General features: G+C 44.2%; 2 protein-coding genes across 2 annotated transcripts; both read left to right on the top strand.

Moving 5' to 3' along the window:
- Positions 1-1,047: 1,047 nt before the first annotated feature.
- Positions 1,048-2,007, top strand: LOC103114409 (olfactory receptor 13C7-like). The gene has a single exon (XM_016188570.1). It carries the CDS (start codon positions 1,048-1,050, stop codon positions 2,005-2,007), a length of 960 nt encoding a protein of 319 aa, XP_016044056.1.
- A 14,786-nt stretch (positions 2,008-16,793) lies between these two features.
- Positions 16,794-17,823, top strand: LOC103114408 (olfactory receptor 13C7-like). Its single transcript, XM_007524084.2, has one exon. The coding sequence runs from the start codon at positions 16,867-16,869 to the stop codon at positions 17,821-17,823; it is 957 nt and encodes a 318-aa protein (XP_007524146.1). The 5' UTR covers positions 16,794-16,866.
- Positions 17,824-19,506: the final 1,683 nt, after the last annotated feature.

The following is a 19,506-nucleotide window of genomic DNA, read 5'->3' on the forward strand; positions in this document are numbered from 1 at the left end:
TCACCACTTGTGAAGCTTTTCCCCTGCAGGTGGGGACCAGGGGCTTGAATACAGGTCCTTGGACACTGCAGTGTGTGCACTTATCCAGGTGCACCACTGCCTGCCCCCCCCCACCCCCGGGGTTAGAAATTTTCTCCTGCTGGGGATGAGAAAGCATTCAGGAGTGTTTGTTTGTTTTGTTGTTTGTTTTCTTGTTTTCCACCAGGGTTATTGCTGGGGCTTGGTGTCTGCATGACAAAGCCACCATTACCTGTGGCCATTATTTATCTCTTATTTGATAGGAAAGATAGAAATTGAGAGGTGAGATGTGATAGAGAGTGTGAAAAGGAGAGAGCGATACCTGCAGCACAGTTTCACCGCTCATGAAGCTTCCTCCCTGTAGGTGAGGACTGAGAGCTTGAACCCTGACACTTGCTCTACTAAGTGTGCCAACACCTGCCCCCTGGCAGTCAGGAGTTTTAAGCACATTTCTGACTTGATCAGATATGCACCTTAGGTTGATCCTTCTGGGCACAGTGTGAAGGGATAGTTAGGGGCAAAAGGACTAGCATAGTGAGCTAAAGAAACACTTTTTCCCCCATCCAGGGTTATCACTGAGGCTCAGTGCCTGCACTACAAATTCACTGCTCCTGACAACCATCTTTTTTCCATGGTTGTCATTGTTGTGATAGGAAAAAGAGAAATGGTGTGAGGAGAGGAACAAAGGAGAAGAGAAAGACAGACACCTGAAGACCTGCATCACTGCTTGTAAAGCACTCACCCTGCAGGTGGAGAGCCAGGGGCTGGAACGGGGATCCCTGCACCCATCCCCCTGGCTGGTGGGTACTAGGGGCTTGAACCTGGCCCGTGTACCTGATAAAATGTGTGCTCGACTGGGTATGGCACCACCTGGCCCCAAGTAACTTGGTTTTATACTTGAATCCCATAGGATAAGTTTGTCTATGATTTTAGGGACATCCTAACGGGAGCTCTAGTTATTGAAACAAGCAAGGTCTTAACACAAGCATGTTTCTGTCTTCAGTATTCTTATTGATGAAAGAGATTGATATGGAACTGTCCAATCAGTCTGCTGCCACAGAATTTGTTCTGCTGGGGCTCTCTGCTCACCCCAAGCTGGAGAAAACCTTCTTTGTGCTCATCCTGCTGATGTACCTGGTGATCCTGCTGGGCAAAGGGGTCCTCATCCTGGTCACCATCTTTGACTCCCACCTGCACACACCCATGTACTTCTTCCTGGGGAACCTCTCCTTTCTGGACATCTGCTACACCACCTCCTCTGTGCCCCTGGTCCTGGATGGTTTCCTGACCCCCAGGAAGATCATCTCCTTCTCAGGTTGTGCTCTGCAGATGTTCCTGTCCTTTGCCATGGGGGCCACAGAGTGTGTGCTCCTGGGCATGATGGCGTTTGATCGCTATGTGGCCATCGGCAACCCCCTCAGGTACCTCGTGGTCATGAGAAAGGCTGCCTATGTGCCCATGGCTGCCAGCTCCTGGGTGGCAGGTGCAGTCAACTCCTTGGTACAGATCTCTCTTGCAGTGCAGTTGCCCTTCTGTGGGGACAATGTCATCAACCACTTCACATGTGTGATCCTGGCTGTCCTGAAGTTGGCCTGTGCTGACATCACCATCAATGTGATCAGCATGGGGGTAGCCAATGTGATATTTCTGGGGGTCCCAGTGCTGTTCATTTTTGTCTCCTATGTGTTCATCATCGCCACCATCCTGAGGATCCCCTCAGCTGATGGCAGGAAAAAGGCCTTTTCCACCTGCTCTGCCCACCTCACTGTGGTGGTCATCTTCTATGGAACCATCCTCTTCATGTATGGGAAGCCCAAGTCCAAGGACCCACTGGGGGAAGACAAACAGGAACTTTCAGACAAGCTCATCTCCCTCTTTTATGGACTTTTCACCCCCATGCTCAACCCCATCATTTATAGCCTCAGAAACAAGGATGTGAAGGCTGCTGTGAAGAACTTGATGACTCAGAAATGCCTCCCCCCTTCATAGTGGGTGATCCCTGCCCTGTGCTAGCTCTTCCTTGGGAATCTCAGAACAGGTGTGAGAAGGCAAGCTGCGTTCAGACCCGCAGTGCTCACAGTGTGACGCGTGCACCCAAAGTGTCCGGGTCACCTGGTTGCTTATAAGACGTGTAGAATCTGGTGCTCGCAGCAGACCTACTTAACTAGCGTGCATTTGAAACAGGACCCCCCAACAGGTGATTAGTATGCATGGTAAGCTTTGAGAAGTGCTGGCTGAGGGTGCAGTGGAGGCTGTGGTGGGTGCCCACAGGCCTAGGGGGCTCCCCACTGAGGGCTGATGCTCCCAGGACCCGGCTGCTGGGAGTGTTGGTGTCTGGCAGCACATGGCAGGATCTTCCTGCTGCCTCACCTTTGGCTGAGGAGTGTTATTTCCCTCAAAGTCACATTCCCTTCTCCGAGGCAGACCACATCCAAGGACTAGCCCTCCTTGCTTAAAGGGGGTGGGGGGCCATCATTACTGGCCCCCTCAGCTTGAGCACTGCCCCATGGCATTTCATAATTTCCCTGCTTCTTTGATTACCTGCCTGCGGACTGGGACTGCTAGGAGCACAGACAAGTAAACATCCTGCAGGAGAAGGTCCCCATTGTAGCTGACTTCCTGGGAACCCAGCCTGCCACAGAAAGCAGCTATTCACCTCAGCACAGACGTGTGAACTGGGTGTGGTCCTGCTGCAAGTCCTTCTCAGACGTTTCCTGTCCTCTGCGCAGAGGCCAAGCTGCACAAGAACTCTGACAGCGACGTCCATCTCTCACTAAGGAGGATGTCACTCCTGACGTCTTTGTGTTAGCAAATCATCTCACCTCTCTGCTTCCTGTTCTGACCACCTGGGTGGTTGTCTGCATGGCTCCATTCCTGGTGGCCTTTTCCTTCTCTTTCCCTTTTTCTTTCTTTTTGGTGGAGAATGAGAGACAGAGAGAAACGGAGAGGGAGAGAGAAAGGAAGATGGATGGAGAGATACCTGCAGCACTCATGAGCCTATGCTCGTCCCACAGGAGAAACCAGGAGCTTGAACCTGAGTCCTCACACATGATAATGTCAGCTTCTACAAGGTGAGCAGGCCTTGCTATTTATTTATTTTTGGTTATTTATTTCATTGCCACCAGGGTTATCATGGGGGTTTAGTGCCCGCATGAGGAATCTACCACTCTCGGGCCAAGATAGACTGGCATGAAGCCCAGCCAGTCTATCTTGGCGTTACTCTCGATCGCACCCTGTCATTTCACGAACATCTCATAAAAACTGCAGCAAAGGTGGGCGCGAGGAATAACATCATTGCAAGACTGGCCAGCTCCTCATGGGGCGCGAGCGCTTCCACACTGCGATCATCCTCTCTGGCATTATGCTATTCCACTGCAGAATACTGTGCCCCAGTATGGTTCCGTAGCCCCCATGTCCACTTGGTCGATTCCAAATTATATTCCTCCATGAGGATAATTTCTGGAACCATCCGTTCCACCCTGGTTCCATGGCTGCCAGTTCTTAGCAACATCGCCCCGCCAGATATTCGTCGGGATGCGGCATCATCTAAGTTCATTTCCCACGTCTACGCTCGACCGGACCTGCCAATATACACGGATATCTTCGCCCACCCTGTCCAACGCTTGACGTCTCGTCACCCAATCTGGTCCCCTACGCCTACACTGAACTTCTCTGTTCCAGTCTCTTGGAAACAGAGTTGGCAGTCAGCTGAGGTAAAGAACAAACAGCTCATCACAGACCCCTGCAAGCGTCAACCCGGCTTTGACCTAGCACGTTATGATTGGGCCCTCCTCAATCGCTATCGAACAGGCCATGGCCGGTGCGCCGCTATGTTCCATCGCTGGGGAGTCAGAGACGACCCGAACTGCCCCTGCGGCTCCAGACAGACTATGACCCACATAGTCCACGACTGCCACCTCTCCAGATTCAAAGGAGGTCTCGAAACTTTACATCAGGCTCAACCTGACGCTGTTGACTGGCTACGGAAGAAGGGCAAACGCTAGAAGAAGAAGTGGCCAATTTTTCCCTTCTTCATTTGATAAGACAGAGAAAAGTTGAGAGAGAGAGAGAGAGAGACAGAGACAGAGACAGAGACAGAGAGAGAGAGAGAGACCTACTGCACGTGCTCCACTGCTTGTGGAACGTCCCCTCTGCAGGTGGGACACAGATGCCTGTGCAGGTCCCATGCTCATGGCCAGGTGTGCATTTGACCGCACCTGCCACTGCCCAGGCCCTGCCAGTCCTCTTTAGTCAGCTGGATGAACCGATAATTTGCCTGTGGCCACTGGCAGAAATCCAACTTGAACCCACTTAGATAACAAGTTGCGGCCCTTGGTTTATGTGACTCAACTGTGAACTGTGAGGGGTGCGGCTGACTGGTGGAGAGTCGTGGCCAGCGTCCCTGGAGGTTGCCCAGCCTCTGCAGCTCAGCTTCTGTCTCTTACCTTTGCTTTTCTCAAAATAAGTGTCCTCCAACGGTTGGCAAGCATGGTCCCCACCAGTTGTGAGGCTCACACTGTTTGTTTGTTTTAGCCCTGTTCACAATCCAATAGATCTAGAGGCCCCCAGTTACCAAGCCTCAGGAAGGCGTGGATTGATTCTGTGCAGCTCAGCTTTCTGGGCTAGGCCAGTCACAGCTAGTGGAGCCTTTGGGCCAGTGGCCTCTAGGGGAACTTGCCTCCCAGTTGTGCCCTACAACTGAAGCTGATTTTTTAAACATTGTTAAGTATTTTCTTTCAAAAGCACGTATTTCCAAATGTGGAAAAGTGCCTGCAGAGAAAAATACATGTTCGTTATACATGTTAGACCTAATGTCATTCAACCTACCTCTATATTCATATGTATGATCTGGTATAGGTACCTATTTACACGTGTGATCACTTGCGACAATGACTTCAATTTCTTTCCTTTATTCACACCCCTTGTTATGTAATTTTGTTGTGTCCTCCCACTCAATCAAGTGGCTTGTTGGGGGCCAAAGGGAAGTTGGTTCTGCTTCCCTAGAATCCTGGTATTACACAGGCACACACAGAGAGAAGAGTCCTGGTAATTACACAGGCACACACAGAGAGAAGAGCCCTGGTATTACACAGGCACACACAGAGAGAAGAGTCCTGGTAATTACACAGGCACACACAGAGAGATCCTTTGGTTCTTTCTTTATCTTTTTTTCCAGCTCGCTTTCCCCATAAATAACATTTAAAGGGAAATAACTAAGTTAAAATGGACAAAGAATTGGATATTTCCCTAAAGAAGATACACAAATGGTCCAGGAGGTGGCACAGTGGATAAAGCATTGGACTCTAGCATGAGGTTCTGAGTTTGATCTCCAGTAGCACATGAACCAGAGTGATGTCTGATCCTTTCTCTCTCTCTTCGTATTCTTCTCACTAATAAATAAATAAAATATTTTTTAAAAGAAGATACACAAATGAGCAATGAGCACATAAAAAAAGTTCAAATCACTAATTATCAGAAAAATACAAATCAAAGCCACAATGAGATATCATACTCACTGGGATAGCTATAATTTAAAAAGAAAGACACACACTTACAACAAACTATCAGAAAAATTAGAGAAACAATCTCACTTATATTTGTGTCAAAATAATAAAATACTCTGTGAATAAATTTAACCAAGGGAGAAAAATACTTTAAGAATGAAAACTGTAACAACATAATGAAAGAAGTTAAAGAAGACTCAGAGAAATGGAAAGATATTCCATGCTCATGGATTAGAAGAATCAATAGTATTACAATGTCCATACTGGATTGACCTGTCAATGCCCATGTTCAGTGGGGAAGCAATTACAGAAGCCAGACCTTCCACCTTCTGCATCCCACAATGACCCTGGGTCCATACTCCCAGAGGGATAAAGAATAGGAAAGCTATCAGGGGAGGGGATCGGATACAGAGTTCTGGTGGTGGGAATTGTGTGGAGTTGTGCCCCTCTTATCCTATGGTTTTTGTCAGTGTTTCCTTTTTATAAATAAAAATTTTTAAAAATGTCCATACTGCCTAGTGCTCAGGGGGCCTAGCAGCGGTGCACCCAGCTAAGTGCTCATAGTATGAAGTGCAAGGACCTGCTCAAGGATCCGGTTAGAGTCAGCAGTGTGGCAGGTCTACAAGTCCCTATCTATCTATCTATCTATCTATCTATCTATCTATCTATCTATCTATCTATCATTATTCCCTCTCCTCTCAGTTTCTCTCTATCCTATCTAATAAAAGGGAAAAAAATGGCCAACAGGAGCAGTGGATTCAAAGTGCCAACACCGAGCTCCAGTGATGATCCTGGAGGGAAAAGAAAAAAAAAATCATGCAACTCATTAGTAGGAAAAAAAAACTGATTTAAAAAAGGGCAATGGAGAAGTTCTGACTTTGATCCCCAGTATCACGTGTCAAAGTGATACTCTTATTTTTTCCCTCTATCCTCTCTTTTTTAAACCTTTGTTAAGTATTTTCTTTCAAGAGAGAAAATATTTTTCTCTCTCTTTTTCTTCTTGCTCATTAGTAAAGAAATCTTAAGAAACAAGATAAATTGGACAATGGGTCTAAAAAGAGATTTCTCTCCAAAGAAGACACTGAAAACCAACAGTCACATGAAAGCAGGCTCAGCATTACTAATGATCAGGGAAACGCAAATGAAGCCATGAGGTAATCTCATAGCTGTCCGTATAGCTATTATCAAAAAGGCAAGAAATAAGAACACTCGGAAAGATAGATACACACTCACACCCATTGCAACACTATTTACAATAGGCAAGATAATGGAAGCAACTAACGTCCAGCGACAGACTAGTGGATTAAAACACTGAGGTATATGCACACAATGGGATACTACCCAGATGAAATCTTGTCCTTTGTTACCATGTGGGTGCAACTGGAGAGGATTGCACTAAGTGCAATAACTCAGACAGAGAAGGACAAGTACTGGATGACCTCATTTATATGCAGGATACAAACAAATAAATTAAGTTAAGGAACACACAACATCAAAAGAAAACAAACCCTATGTTTATAACGGCATTATTTACAACAGCCTACGAGAAAAATCAGCCAAAATGTCCACTGGCAGATGATTAGCTAAAGAAGTGACGGAATAGGGAAGAGAGGATGAGACCTGGAAGAAAAAAGGGGGCAATTATGTACAAATGTAAACAGATAGCTATAGAAGTAATAGTTAACCCATGGCTGTAACCTTAGAACTGCTGAGGCTTGCAGTGGAGACACTGGGGATTCAGAACTCTGGTGGTGGAAACGGTATGGAATTATACCCCTGTTGACATGTAATTTTGTAAATCACTAATAAAATAGAAAAAAAAAGGAGTCATAGAATAGGAGGCCAGGAGGTGGCACACCTGGTTAAGCGCTCATATTACACTGTGCAAGGACTCAGATTCATACTCGTGGCCCCTTGCCCTCACTATAGAGCAGTAATGGTAGGGACTGTCCCATTCTCTGAAGGGAGGCTGGGCCAACCTACAATGCCTCTTGAGGAAGACTGGGCCTGTATAGAGTGCAGCCTAGAATGTTCCTAGCTATGATCAGGAATGTGAGCTCAGACCTACAGGGATGCAGAAGTTGCACAGGCTCCTGTGCTGAATATGGATAGACATGGGTCCTGGGTCAGATCGATGGGAGGGGGGGGAGGAGACAGTTAATGGCATTTATATACTTTCCTCATATTTAAGAGCTACTCTCTGTGTAATCCAGCTTTCTGTTCTCAACTCTTGACACCATCTTCCCAGACAATACTTTTAGTCTATCTGCATGTTAACTATCAGGCTCAGGCAAAAATTAGTAAAGTCATAGGCCACTTAGAACATATTTTGTGGTAGGTGTGGTGTGAAATTATACCCTGTAATTTTACAATCTTGTAACTCACTATTAATCACAAATAAAAATTGAAAGAAAGAAAACAAGCCCTTAGATTATGACAGCAGACCAGCAGACTGAGATCATCAAATGGGGAGGGGGTGAAGGAGGTATAAAAGAAGATGGATTCCAATAAATTTTAGGTAGAGGAGGATATTGGCACTTTGGTGGTGGACCTGATGTGGTAATATACTGGTAATTATAGATGCTAGTTATAGGCTAAGGTCTAGGGGACTGGGAGTGTGTATATACGTATCTGTAAGTTAGGGAAACTCAAAGTAAAAGTGCTTAGTAGCCCTCTATGACTAGACTCAAGCCAAATAAGTTTGGCCTAAACCTAGTAGAAGGCACCATAAAATTTCCAATAAAATATTTATTACGTAGGCCTAGACACCCTCATCTCCTAGATCATATTTCACTTCCTTCAAACACTCTATCTACTCAACTAACTATACAGAAGAAAGTAAAATATACTTCCTAATCTCTTTTGACAACATCAGCATTATTGACACCCCTTGATAACTTTTAAAAGAAAAACTGTATGCCTTTGTCAAAGAGATATACTGGCAAAAATATATATCAACTAAAAGACAATTATTGTCCTTAGGGAAGGAAACCTTTATTAGAATCATCAGATGATTTTATGATTAGTCAACAACTTGCTCTGGTTTCTATCTAAACTCTTTTTCAGCTACCAGGATCCAGATGCTATCATGATGCCAATATGACATTCCTGGGCAGAGGACCCACCAATGTGTCCTGGAGCCCTGTCTCCCCAGACCCCTGCCCCACTAGGAAAAGAGAGAGACAGGCTGGGAGTATGGATCAATCTGCCAATGTCCATGTTCAGCAAAGTAGCAATTACAGAAGCCAGGCCTTCCACCTTCTGCACCCCATAAAGACTCTGGGTCCATACTCCCAGAGGGATAAAGAATAGGAAATTATTAATGGAGGGAACTGGATATGGAGTTCTGGTGGTGAGAATTGTGTGGAATTGTACCTCTTATCCTATGGTCTTATCAATATATCCATTTTATAAAAATAAAAAAAAAACAATCATCAAACAAGTAAATGCAGTAAAACTCAAGGCTAACCTAGACCCCACTAAAATCCTAGATGTATTTTCTCCCCAACATGAGGCCAGACCCTATAGAACTAATACCAGTTTGAATACAACAAATGACACTCAACTCTTTAATAGCTGGGAGAAAGTCCAAGTTCATAGGGTAAAAAAGGGACTATAGAAGCTGGAAAATGTCAAAAGACTGGCTTACATAATGTTGAAGTTTTTGGTCAACACCAGGCCAACCCATCACTTAGAACCTTAGCTAGGGAATCCTATTAATCTCCCATAGATATGGTGGACCTAGACCTCTAATAGTCTGCTCTCTCCACTATCACTGGTCACTTCCATCAGAAACATCATCATTGGTCACCGAGGGCCTCTCTAGGACCATACTGTCACTATAAAGTAGCAGTGGTTGGGACTGCCCCCTTTCTGAAGGGAGGCTAGGTCAGTCTACTCTGCCACTTGAGGAAGACTTGTCCTGAAATGAATGCCACCTACATTGTTCCCAGCTGTGACCATAGACTGAGAGCTCAGACTGACAGGGACTCATGTTAAATACATGGGCCTAAGGTCAGATTGATGGGGTAAACAGTTCATTGTATTTATATATTCTCCTCATGTTTGGGAGCTACTCTCTGGCCTAATCCAGTTTTCAGGTTCTATTCTCAACTCTGACCACATCTTCTAGACAATATTCTAAGTCCATTTCCATGTTAACAATCAAATTCAAGCAAAAATTATTAAAGTCATATAGGCCCCTGGGAACATACCTAAAGTAGACTTCCTAGCTTCTTAAAAATCCCTATTTCACCCAGTAAATCCCTATTATCACCTACTATATTCCTTTCTGGTTCCTTTTTATTAAATAATTTGTCCTACTTTGTATCTTACCAACTTTCAGCCACCAAGTTGCAGATGCTTCCATGATGCCAACATGACTTCTCTGGACAGATGACCTCACCAATGTGTCTTGGAACCTCAGCCTCTCCAGAGCCCTGCCCCACAAGGGAAAGGTAGAAACAGGCTGGGGGTATGGATCAACCTGCCAAAACCCATGTCCAGTGAAGAAGCAGTCACAGAAGCCAGAACTCCCACTTACTGTATCCCCATAAGAATTTTGGTCTATACTCCCAGAGGAGGAGAAATGATAGGAGGAAAATGAACAGAAGCTTCTGAACTTCAAATCTATCAGGACCCAGAGAGATAAGAGGAAAAAATAAAAGACATTTGGAAGTAGTGAGAGCTGTAGGTGTGACTTAGAAAGGAAGAGAAGTGGGGATGTCAGGTGGTGGCACATTGGGTTAAGTGTACATAGTATGAAGCACAAGGGCAAAAAAAAAAAAAAAGAAAGAAAGGGAGGAAGGAAGGAAAAGAAGGCAGGACCCTGGGAAACATGGGAAAATACATATAGATATAGAAATAATAGTCAACCCATATTTGTGAGCTTGGGAGAACCACTACAGATTCCAGTGGAGGGAAAGGGGACACAGAATTCTGGGGTTGAGAATGGTATAGAGCTGTATCCCTGCTATCCTGTAATTTTGTAAACCAATACTAAATCACTAATCAAAAAGAAAAAATATTCATTGGTAACAAGTTAACAACAGAATTTCATCTCTAAAATACTCAACCTTATAAACCAATGTTATATATATATGGGTACCAGGGCTACTGGTTGGGTTCAGTGCCTGTATAACTCCACCACTGTTGCAAGCAACCATTTTTCTTTCCTTTTGATATGGGATGAGGAAGAAAGAAGCAAAAACACTTGCAGCATTACTCCACCACTTGTGAAGCTTTCCCTTCTACTTGAGGGGATCAGGGCTTGATCCCCATTCCTTGAACATGGTATATGTTCTCTCTAGCTTTTGTGCCACCACTCAACCCCAATAAACATTTTTTTTTATGAAAGTATGCAAAATAGTAACAATAAATGTCAGCAAGGATGTGAAGGGGGACAATACCTTGTTGGTGAGAATGAATATTGGTTCAATCACTAAGATAAACAGTATAGAGCATCCTTAAAACATTCAGAATAAGGGGGCCAGGAGATGGCACATATATTACCATGTACAAGGACCTGGTTTAAGCCTCCTGCTCCCCATCTGCAAAGGGGATGCTTCAAGAGTGGTGAAGTCTGCAGGTATCTTTCTGTCTCCCTCTCTGTCTTCCTCTCCCCTCTTAATTTCTTTCTGTCCTGTCAAATAAAATAGAAAGAAAAATAAATGAAAAAATGGTCACTGGGAGCTATGGATTCATAGTGCCAGCACCAAGCGTAGTCATAACCCTGGTGCAATAAAAAACTTACCAAACTTAGCAACAAAAAAGAAAATTACCCCATTCAAAAATGGACAGAGGATATGAACAGAATATTCATTACAGAACAGATCCAAAAGGCCAATAAACACAACAAAAGTTGTTTCAGGTCACTGATTGTCAAAGAAACGCAAATAAAGATAACAGTGAGATTCCACCTCCTCCCTGTGAGAATGGCACACATCAAAAAGGACAACAGCAACAAATACTGGAGAGGTTGTGGGGACAAAGGAAGCCTCCTGCACTGCTGATGGAATGTAAATTGGCCCAGCCTCTGTGGAAAGCAGTCTGGAGAACCCTTACAAGGCTAGAAATAGACCTTTCATATGACCCAGTAATTCCTCTCCTAGGGATAGACCCCAAGGACTCCATAACACACAACCAAAAAGATATGTGTACACCTATGTTCATAGCAGCACAATTTGTGATAGCCAAAACCTAGAAGCAAACCTGGTGCCCAACAACAGATGAGTGGCTGAGAAAGCTGTGGTATATATATACACAATGGAATACTACGCAGCTGTTAAGAATAATGAACCCACCTTTTCAGTCTTGGATGGAGTTATGTTAAGTGAGATAAGCCAGAAAGACAAAGATGAGTATGGAATGATCCTACTCATAAACAGAAGTTGAGAAAGAAGAACAGAATGGGAAACTCAAAGCAGAATCTGTGTTTGGAGTTTTGCACCAAAGTATAAATCTCTGGGTGAATGGTGAGGGTAGATGTTCAGCTTCACTGTGGAGGAGGGAGGAGGGAGGGGGAGTTACACAGACCTTTAGTGCTAATATACATTGCTATTAACTCAGTCTCACAAATCACTATTTAATTAATATGAGAGGGGAAAAATGGATTGAATGTCTCAAACTTTTTGATGCATAGATCATAGCTCTGAATATATATTCCTTCAATCTAAGCACTTAAGACTTCAAATTGGTAATCAAATGGAATTTTAACAGTGGACTTAAATTGTTAATACATCTCTAATAATGACTTTTTATTTGAAATATTAAATCATGTATAAGCTTAGAACAGGGAGAACAGAAGCAACTGGTGGTGTTCCTTTATAAGCTACAGCTCTGTGTAAATAGCATGAAAGGACATAAATTATGGTGAGGTCTGGTATGATATAGCAAATCCTAATGATGGGATTTTCAAAGCTAACCCAGTTGCCAAATAATTTGGTTATAGCAATAACTATCTATTGCCTTCCTAAACTCTATGACAGCAGGAACCTCCCCCATTCTGTACAAAACCCATATTTCTCCCTCTGGGCGGGACCCTCTGGGGTGAGGAACTCTTTCTGTTGGTAGAAGGTAGAAGATACCATATAATTTGGAAAAAGACTTGGCAAATCTTCAAAAGCTGAGGGTGAGGGTGTTTTGCAGACACCTATTATGGGGAGATAAGAGGTTGTGCCCAGGTGCCAACAACTGTAAACTATTAGCCCCCATAATAAAATGGTATTTATTTACAAGCATAACATGCATAACATTTCTCAGTTTTCCACGTAACAATACAACCCCCACTAGGTCCTCTGTCATCCGCTTTGGACCTGTAGTCTCCACCCCCCCAGCCCCAGAGTCTTTTACTTTGGTGCAATACATCAACTCCAGTCCAGGTTCTGCTTAGTGTTTCTCTTCTTTTTTTAAATTTCTTTATTGGGGAATTAATGCTTTACATTCAACAGGAAGTACAATAGTTTGTACATGCATAACATTCCCCAGTTTTCCATACAACAATACAACCCCCACTAGGTCCTCTGTCATCCCTTTTGGAGCTGTATTCTCCTCTCCCCATCCACCCCAGTCTTTCATTTTGGTGCAATACACCAACTCCAGTTCAGATTCTACTTGTGTTTTCTCTTCTGATCTTATTTTTCAACTTCACACTTACAGGCAGAAATTGAAATAAAATGGTATTTAAAAAAGGAATCCAATTTTAACATAATAATCCTTGTATGACTGGATATTAAAAGCTATAAAGCAACAAGAGGCACTTATACTTGTAAGATACTTTGTTTTCAAACTCTTGTGCTAAGAAGTAGATTTAAATTTAAATTCTGACTAGTAATAAAAATTATCTTAAAAAAAAAAAACAAAACAGCAGTTGTCCATGACAGAAACACTTGAAGCCCTGCAGAAGCAGTTGGGTCTCAGCTCCCTTCACTGAGTGTTCACCTGGGGGTGACCGCAGAGTCACGAGGGTGCACACACCTCTCCTTCCAGGAAGCCAGGCAAGGACAGGACAGGAATGTTCTAGGCAAAGCAACATTTCTCAGAGGTGAAGTTAAGTTGCAGTTAGAGCTGAACTAATTGTGTGTGTGGGACACAGTCCCTAAACTCCTGTGAGGCCTCTCACCAAGCTCTAAATTGCTTCTGGGATTAAAGCTGCCCCCAAACAACCAGAGCTTGGAATTGCTCCACTGATCGCTGAAAGAAGCCCAGGAGAGAGGGTGGGCCATGAGGAGTGTACAGGCCGGCATGGCTGCCAGGGCTCCGGCATCAGCTTCTTCCTTAATTTGTCCTTCCACCCATCTCACTGGGCATGGAGAAGGGCAGGAGGGGAGCACCCAGAGACCCTGCAGCAACAGCCAGCCTTAAACCTTCTTTGCCTTGCAGTGAAATTTGAAGGGACAGCTTCCTTCCAAACAGCTAAGCTTCCATCCGGCGGGGGCATGGTGCCACAGGGCGAGGCTGCGAAAGGTCACTTCCCAAGCCTAGTCGCATCTTCCCTGCCCTGAGACCTTCCATCCAGGTGAGCTCCCAACCTCCCCACTGCCTCACATCCACATAGGACTTAAATCGAGTTCTCTGTGTGTCCAAGCCTTCCTCAGGGAGGTGGGGAGAAGATGGTTGAGAGGGGAGATCTGTCAGAACTTCTGCGTCTCAGATGGGTCTCTATGGCGGAAGGGCAGATACCTCTCCCAGGGTCTACACCAGTGTGTGGGGCTGTGGGGGCGCAGAGGGGTGGGGAGGAAGTCTCTGTCCATTGTAAAGCTGTCTGACAAAGGACTGTGGACCATACGCCCTACACCATTTAATACGTTGAAAGTAGAAATGAGAAAACCATTCTATAGACAATCTTTATGCAACAGAGGGGGGAAGAAACACAGATAATTTATTTTACAATGTTCCTGCCAAGTCTGAGAGTTTCCAGTCTATATTATGAATATATCTAAAACATATCTCTTTTGTCCAAACATTCCTGATGACTGCTGTTAATCTCCTGTGATAGACAGTTTTAGACTCCACTGCCCTCCTCACTTTTTTCACATACCCCTTCCCTTTCTTTTTTTTAAAGAATATTTTATTTATTATTGAATAGAGACAGAGAAATTGAGAGGAGAGGCAGAGATAGAGAAAGAAAGAGACAGAGAGACACCTGCAGCACTGCTTTACCACTTGTGAAGCTTTCCCCCATGCGGGGAAAATAGTCTTGAACCTGGGTTCTTGCACACTGTAGTGTGTGTGCTTAACTGGGTTGTCACCACCTGCCCCCGCCTTCCCCTTCTTCACCACTCTGGGCTGACTTTTTTCAGGAATAGAGAGAGAGAGAAATACGGTGGATGGAAGACACTATAGCACTGGTGTCTTGGGGACTGGTCTTGAACCTGGGCCTCATGTATGACAAAGTCGGCATGCTGTCCAGGTGAGCTTATCCTCGTCTTTGACAAGAAAAATGCAAGCTTGAGGTTTTCTGATGTGCAGCCTCCAGTGCAGCACGTGCTTTGAGTAGCCTCTCTGCGAGGGCTGGTAGACCTGCCTGCCTTTCTGTGGAGAAAGTGCTGACATGACATTGCAGAGGCTTTATGACCAGCTCAGATGTGGAGGGGTCTGAGTTAGGAGTTCTGACGTTTACAATGACTCGCAAAGCATAGAACCTTATCACAAAGTCACAGAGGCTTACACTGGGAAGCGTGAAGGACCCCTAGGGGCTGGGACGAACTTGGGACCTCTCAATGTTGTGGGTGAGGGTCTTGTTTAGAGAGGGCATGTACAGATACTTGCTAAAATCTCTATTCCCCACCCCCTGCAGAAAGTCTTTATTGACAGAGTCACGAAGAGGGAATCACCAGCCAAACTCACAGACATGACGTGTAAACCAAGCGCCAAGTGACACATGCCAGTGCCAGGTGGATGCTAACCTGCCTGACCTCTCTGACTAGTTCACAGTCTCCAGGTAGGGCTCCACATGGAGCCAGTCCTCAGAAAATCATTATACAAGCACAGAATTAGAGCTGGGAAAAAGAGTGGCATGATGTCAGCCATCATCATCACTGAGCACAACAGATTTCAAGTCCCAAGGACACTGCAGGGACAGTAGGGGACCTGGAAGACCAAGGCACAGGAGCCCAGGCCCCTGGCCAGTGCTTGCCCTACACTGTACCCCCAGGGTCTTGTCTTGTCAGGGTCCCCAGGTGTAACCACCCTTGCTCATCACTCCCTTCAATTGCACTGACTCTACTGTCCTGGTTAAGTGCTTCTGTATATCATAGAGTGACTATATTCCCTGGCTCTGCTCTTCCTATTTTTGATTTGCTTTATCCCGACTTTTTTTTTTTAATTAAAATTTTTTTATATTTATTTTATTTATTTATTCCCTTTTGTCGCCCTTGTTTTATTGTTGTAGTTATTATTGTTGTTGTTGTCGTTGTTGGATAGGACAGAGAGAAATGGAGAGAGGAGGGGAAGACAGAGAGGGGGAGAGAAAGATAGACACCTGCAGACCTGCTTCACCACCTGTGAAGTGACTCCCCTGCAGGTGGGGAGCCGGGGTTCGAACCGGGGTCCTTATGCCGGTCCTTGTGCTTTGCGCCACCTGCGCTTAACCCGCTGCGCTACAGCCCGACTCCCCCGACTTTTATTTTTAAGGAACATTTATTTTAATAAGTGAGAGAAGTCAGAAAAATTCCTCAGTTTTGGGAGACTGAATCTGGGATGCCAGGCATATGAGTACTATAGCTGGGCTGTCTTCCTAGTTCTTTTTAATTATTTTTTTTAGAGATAGAAACAGAAAGGGATAGAGAGAGAGAGAGAGATGGAGAGAGAGAATGGAAACCATAGCACCAAGATTTCCTACAATGTGATGGGAGCTGAGTTTAAACCTGAGTGATGTACAGGGCAAAAAACAACATACCATCTGAGTTATTTTGCCACTTCTAGCCTTTCCACCCCCCCCAATCATTACTTATTTATTTATTTTTAGAGATAGAGAGAAATTGAGAGGATTGAGGAAGGGAAAGAGAGAGAGAGAGAGAGATACCTTCAGCACTGCTTCACCATTCTGAAGTTTCTCCCTTACAGACGGGGATTGGGGACTTGAACTCAGATCCATGCTTATGATAACATGTGTTCTCTACCAGGTGCACAACTACCCTCAGATTATTTTTACTATATCCTGAATAAGGTAACTTAAATACATAATATTATCATCTAGGTGCACATTTTGTAAATTGACATGTTAATGGATAAAGTTGATTATAAATTCTGTAAGCACCTCATCGTAACAAATCTTCATATCCATACCCCATTATACCTGGGTTTTTACACTCAATTTCCCTAAGAGTAGAAGAGAGAATTTAAAATGGAAGTGACCAACCAGTCCACTGTTGCAGGGTTTATCCTGCTGGGTTTGTCTGACCACCCAAAGCTGGAGAAAATATTCTTTGTGCTCATCCTGCTGATGTACCTGGTGATCCTGCTGGGCAATGGGGTCCTCATCCTGGTCACCATCTTTGACTCCCACCTGCACACACCCATGTACTTCTTCCTGGGGAACCTCTCCTTCCTGGACATTTGCTACACCACCTCTTCCATCCCTCTAGTCCTGGATGGTTTCCTGACTCCCAGGAAGATCATCTCCTTCTCAGGTTGTGCTGTGCAGATGTTCCTGTCCTTTGCCATGGGGGCCACAGAGTGTGTGCTCCTGGGCATGATGGCGTTTGATCGCTATGTGGCCATCTGCAACCCCCTCAGGTACCCCGTGGTCATGAGCAAGGCTGCCTATGTGCCCATGGCTGCCAGCTCCTGGGTGGCAGGTGCAGTCAACTCCTTGGTACAGATCTCTCTTGCAGTGCAATTGCCCTTCTGTGGGGACAATATCATCAACCATTTCACGTGTGAGATCCTGGCTGTCCTGAAGCTGGCCTGTGCTGACATCACCATCAATGTGATCAGCATGGGGGTGGCCAATGTGATATTTCTGGGGGTCCCAGTGCTGTTCATTTTGGTTTCCTACATCTTCATCCTTGCCACCATCCTGAGGATCCCCTCAGCTGAGGGCAGGAAAAAGGCCTTTTCCACCTGCTCTGCCCACCTCACTGTGGTGGTCGTCTTCTATGGAACCATCCTCTTCATGTATGGGAAGCCCAAGTCTAAGGATCCACTGGGGGCAGACAAACAGGACCTTTCAGACAAGCTCATCTCCCTCTTCTATGGAGTGCTGACCCCCATGCTCAACCCCATCATTTACAGCCTCAGAAACAAGGATGTGAAGGTTGCTGTAAAGAACCTGGTGACTCAGAATTGCTTTGTCCAGTGACAATGGGAGGAAGGAGTTTATCTTGTAGTTCCACACTAGGAAATAATCTCTGGTAAGATAGACTTGCCCCACGCATGTCAGTTTTATCACAAAATTGTTGAAACAAATTTACTTTTTGTGAGTGATTGACAGTGAATTGCCAGTTACTTAGAATGAAGAGGGAGTTGTACTAATTTTCTGAGAATGAAGAACAAGTGACTATTCAATTGTATTTTTCATTTTGAAAAATAAAAACAATAAGTAGCCTAGGCGGTGGCATGCTGGACCCTATGATGAAGCCTGGGGCCCCAAGTTTGAGTCCCATCATCACATGTGACAGAGGGATGCTCTGGCTCTCTCTCTCTCGTCCTTGTGCTCTCATTAACAAATAATAATAAAATGAATCTTTTTAAAATAAGCAATAAAATTTGTAAAATATATGTGCATTTTTCTTTGTTCGTTTGTAGACCAAATACAATCTGTAGGTGCCATGTGCCAATTCTGCTATTTTTCTGCTCTGCTATACAATAACATGGCAGTGAGGAAAAGTTACTTCTTAAGTGGTATTCAAATTGAAATTTGACCTGTCATTTTTAAGAATTGCCAACACTGAGACATTTAAAATGACATTGTTTAACTTCTCTTTGACAGTTATAGCTCAGTTCATTTGCTTCCTGATTAAAATCCTAAAGTCAATTTTGGTAAAAAAAAATACATATGTATTTGTGTCTGCTGTGTATATGTATGTATAGAACATTTCTTTTCTTATCCAAATTTGTGGAGGAAAACTCATGCCAAAATTAATCAGATGGCAAATGTTAAAATCCAAGAATAAAATTTCTAGCAAATTTCCCTTTATATAAATCATTATAATGTAAATTTCAAATTCTGAGTTCTAATATTTCCTTGGCTTTAATATTGGCAGCCATAAAGACCCCAGTAGTGAAATTCATCTCCTCTGTTTCTTTAGGATTAGACTGGGCACTGTCATCAATTGTTAGCATTATTATACTTTGAATTCCCCTTGTGGGTTAGATAATGGAAATCTTGGCTGTATCTCTGTGTCAGCTTCGGGAGGTTTAGAATTCTTGCTTTATTTTACAAAACTTTGGTTTCCTACTTGTGAAATTGAGGTAATCAAGTCAACCTCATGCTGTGTGTGTGGGGGGGTAGGGGGTGGGGCTTGTGTGGATTAAGTTATAGTGAGGCAAATATGCACACACGTAATCATAGTGAGTAGAAAAAAAGTCACCTCTCAAATAATATATGAACATTTTTGCTCTCAGCAGATAATGTGTTATATATCTCCTCTAAGCTTTATGACATGTGAAGACAAGAATTCAATATTACATTCAACTGATTCAGTTCCAACTTGCTACTATAGCTCTTTTTGGTTGACTTTCTAGTTGGTGTAAGTCTACAGAGTTGGATAATTATCCCTGTAAACCCATTTTAGAATATTTATGTCATTTCAAGAAGTCTGCTACAGGGGCCAGGAGATAGTTCACCCAGCAGAGTACATGTGCCACAGTACTATGCAAGGCCCTGTGTTCAAACTCATATGGAGCATCATTGGCAGCACTACGGGGAGTGGTGCCACGTTGTCTCTCTTCTCTTTGTTTCTGTCTCTCCCTCACTTCTCTCTTCCTCAAGAAACGAAGGAAGGTCAGCAAGATAGTTCACCTGGGAGTATGTTTTCTTTGC

Source organism: Erinaceus europaeus, chromosome 10 (genome assembly GCF_950295315.1).
Source record: "Erinaceus europaeus chromosome 10, mEriEur2.1, whole genome shotgun sequence".
Classification (NCBI taxonomy): Eukaryota; Metazoa; Chordata; class Mammalia; order Eulipotyphla; family Erinaceidae; genus Erinaceus; species Erinaceus europaeus.

Excerpts from the sequence above, each read along its gene's own strand:
- LOC103114409 (XM_016188570.1), top strand. The coding sequence starts at position 1,048 with ATGGAACTGTCCAATCAGTCTGCTGCCACAGAATTTGTTCTGCTGGGG.
- LOC103114408 (XM_007524084.2), top strand. The coding sequence starts at position 16,867 with ATGGAAGTGACCAACCAGTCCACTGTTGCAGGGTTTATCCTGCTGGGT.